Source organism: Hakea prostrata, chromosome 5 (genome assembly GCF_041222555.1).
Source record: "Hakea prostrata isolate BN-2017 chromosome 5, UWA_Hpros_2, whole genome shotgun sequence".
Classification (NCBI taxonomy): Eukaryota; Viridiplantae; Streptophyta; class Magnoliopsida; order Proteales; family Proteaceae; genus Hakea; species Hakea prostrata.
In genome coordinates this window covers 7,338,381-7,341,894 of record NC_142604.1, presented here as the reverse complement: position 1 = coordinate 7,341,894, position 3,514 = coordinate 7,338,381, and the positions used below count along the sequence as shown (strand labels likewise).

At 41.0% G+C, this 3,514-nt stretch overlaps 1 protein-coding gene across 1 annotated transcript; it reads left to right on the top strand.

The window, feature by feature from the left end:
• The first annotated feature begins 398 nt into the window (after nt 1-398).
• LOC149014772 (anthocyanidin 3-O-glucosyltransferase 5-like) lies at nt 399-1,932 on the top strand. The gene has a single exon (XM_089155326.1). It carries the CDS (start codon nt 415-417, stop codon nt 1,930-1,932), a length of 1,518 nt encoding a protein of 505 aa, XP_089011452.1. The 5' UTR covers nt 399-414.
• Nucleotides 1,933-3,514: the final 1,582 nt, after the last annotated feature.

Genomic DNA, 3,514 nt, shown 5'->3' with positions numbered 1-3,514 from the left:
AATTCTTGTATATAAACCCTCTCTGTGAGCATAAATGAAAATATTTCAGTCCCTTCTTTGACATTCATATTGTGGTCTTTAACCTTAATAATTAAAATCTCCTTTTGTATTCAACACTAAATCCGAAATTAGTGACTTTGTAAAGCACATTCATTTGGCAGTGAGCTCCTAATCATCTTGACCAATTCAATGGACTCTTAAGAGTGTCAGTTTGCTTTCGCCACCTCTACCTTTCTCAACAACCAGCCATGCACCTGGTAGAAAAATCAAGAAAATTAAGGATGTCAGTGGAAAGTAAACTTGGAACTTCTTTGTCTATAGTCCTTTCTTCTTCTACTTATACAAAAACCCGGCCAGAATTTCGCTGCAGCAACGATTAGCAAGCAAGGAAGAAAGAGAGCAGAGCAATCAGCCATGGCGGATCCAAACCCTAATCTAAAACCACATGTGGCGTTATTTGCAAGCCCTGGCATGGGTCACCTTATCCCTCTTGTAGCCTTCTCCAAGCACTTGTTTTCTCTTCATGGCTTCCACTCCACCATCTTCTTCACCTCAGCCGAAGCCTTCACCTCCACTGCCCAATCCCAACTAACTCAGTCCCTAAACCTCCCTTCTGGCATTCAAATCGTCTATCTCTCGCCGCCCGATATTTCGGCCTTCGTCACCCCTCAAACCGGTTTCGTCTCTCGTGTATGTATCACTGTGAGAGAATCAATTCCATCCTTGAGAGCTGCTATTGCTGCCTTGTCAACGCAGCCCGACGTCCTCGTCGTAGAAATGTTCGGCACCTTTGCTTTCCCCATTGCAGAAGAGCTTGGCATCCCTAAATACGTTTACATACCAACGACGGCAGCGTTTACGGCGTTGACGGTTTACCTTCCGACACTGCATCAGGAAGTAATGGGTGAATACGTTGATATGCAGGAGCCGGTTCGCATCCCAAATTGCAACCCGATTCGGCCGGAGGATGTGGTTGACCCCATGATGGACCGGAATAACGACATGTATGATCATTATTTATATGTTGGGCGCACAGTACCCCTTGCAGATGCAATAATGATAAATACATGGGAAGACTTGGAACCAACAACACTCAAAGCCCTTCGAGAGAATCCAATCCTTCGTAGGATTATGCCCCTGCCGGTTTATCCGGTTGGACCAATAGTGAGATCGGTCACTCTTTCTGACCAACCACGTGCAGAGTGTCTGGCTTGGCTAGATGAGCAACCTGCGGAATCGGTGATTTATGTGTCGTTGGGGAGCGGCGGGACACTCTCGGAGGAGCAACTCACTGAGTTGGCTTTAGGATTGGAGATGAGCGGGAAACGATTTCTTTGGGTGGTGCGTCCACCGGCAGGGAAGGATGGGTCTTTCTTCACCGTGATGGGTGGGGATCCAGATGGAGAGGATGAGATGTCAAGATACTTGCCGGACGGGTTCTTAAACCGGATCCGAGGGGTGGGGATGTTGGTCCCTATGTGGGCTCCTCAAGTAGAGGTGTTGAGTCATCCATCGGTTGGTGGGTTTTTATCACACTGTGGGTGGAACTCGACTCTGGAAAGCATGGTGAACGGAGTGCCCATGATTGCGTGGCCATTATATGCAGAGCAGAAGATGAATGCAGCGATGCTGGCAGAGCAAGTTGGGGTGGCGGTGAAAACGAAAGAGTTGCCAACGAAGAGGGTGGTGGGAAGGGAAGAAATAGAGAAGCTGGTGAGAATGGTGATGGAGAAGGAAGGAGAAGGGGAAGCAGTACTGAGGAGAAAGATGAAGGAAGTGAAGGAGACCGGGTTTAGAGCACTGGGTGAAGGTGGGTCTTCTTGGAATTGGCTCTCTGTTGTTGCACAACAATGGAAGATTTGCTGTGCTAAATCAAATGCAGGGGAGAGGACACAAGTGAGAGAGATCATGGAGCTCATGAGTGGTAACTAACTGACCGTCAAGACTTATACAGACATAACCAGTTGGCCTTGTTGGTGGAACTTTTACCAATGTGATTGGTGAACCTTTGTAGTTACCTTGGTTTGAATTACTTATCTTCCTCAATATATCTCGTTTTACTAGGAAAAATATATATATTTATAAGAGTGAACTACATATACAACTCTGAAGTTAGAAACTATTACCTTTACATTTCCTGAAATTTTTATTTTATATATACACTTTTATGTTTCAAATTATATGTATTAATGCTACTTTTATCATCTAATAATGAGGTTAAGTGGTAATTTAAAATATTCTCAAAATTTGATGTACTTTTTAAATTCTCATTTCAGATTGAAGAACTGAATTTTCAGCTATTGGTTCAAGTTTGTTTTTCCTTTTTCAGATCTATGTGGGTGGTTTATGGCAGACCTGCAACTTGAATATATGCAAACTTGAGAATATACTGAGGACTTGCAAATTGCGACTTCTCGCATCCTATCCAATTGCAGTATGAATTCGGCACCATCTCCACCTCCCCATTTTTCCCTTGAAAGAACCTAATTGAAACCCAAACTATCAGGATCGAACCTTAGGAACAATCACACAATGAAAGAAATGAAAATAAATAAACATAGAGGCGTACAAGATTTTACATGGGAAACTCTCAAGGAGAAGAAAACCAACACTGTCAACAATCCACTAATTTTAAATGTCAAAAATCGATTACATAGAGAAGAGAATCATATATTTATATATAAAACCCTAATATGAGACATAATCAACACTGTACATCTCACAATTGTGGGATAAAAATCACGATTACAGAGCTTTATCAAAATAAATTTTGACGCAAATCCTTAGGCCCAACACATAAGACAGATCTTGAGCATGGATTCAAATGTTTGTTTTTCTATAAAAAAAACATCATGTCAAAAAAGAGATTTACTTCTCAGCGCCTGCTCGTAGAATTAATTCTCAATCTGATTGAAAAAATGTAGGATATTGATCAAAGATTCTCTTTAACCACACAATCCATGAACACTTCAGGTACAAAAATCATATATAAACCCTTCATGAGAAAAGCAGGAGCTAGGATAATCTTAGGCTCTTAGCTATGCTCCATTTTTTGGTGAGTCATTCATTGCTTATTGTTCTTTGTCAAAATGTATCAAACCCAGACTACCCCATCTCAAAAGATGCTTCACTTATTTTGGCAAAGATACCCAGTAGCAATCTTATCCCTGTATTTTACTAGTTATAGCGGAAAGTTCTATTCCCACTTAAAATGTGATTACATGTTTAAATATTCTCTGATCATTTTGACACCACTAGAAGCTAAATTCTCAAGACCGAGTGAGCACAGACAAACGAAATTAGACTCGCATAAAAGAAGAAAAAGCAAGTGAAGAAGGTGAGGAAAATGATAAAATTTAGGGGTCAAAAACATTTTTTTTAATGGATAATTACTATTCCCCCTCTATTATAATTTATTTACAAAAATGATCTTGTTCTATATGAAATTACTATTGCCCCTCACTTGTAATAGGGCTGTTGGAGTTGAAGAAGGAGATTTGTGGTGGAGTGAGTT

Excerpts from the sequence above, each read along its gene's own strand:
- LOC149014772 (XM_089155326.1), top strand. The coding sequence starts at position 415 with ATGGCGGATCCAAACCCTAATCTAAAACCACATGTGGCGTTATTTGCA.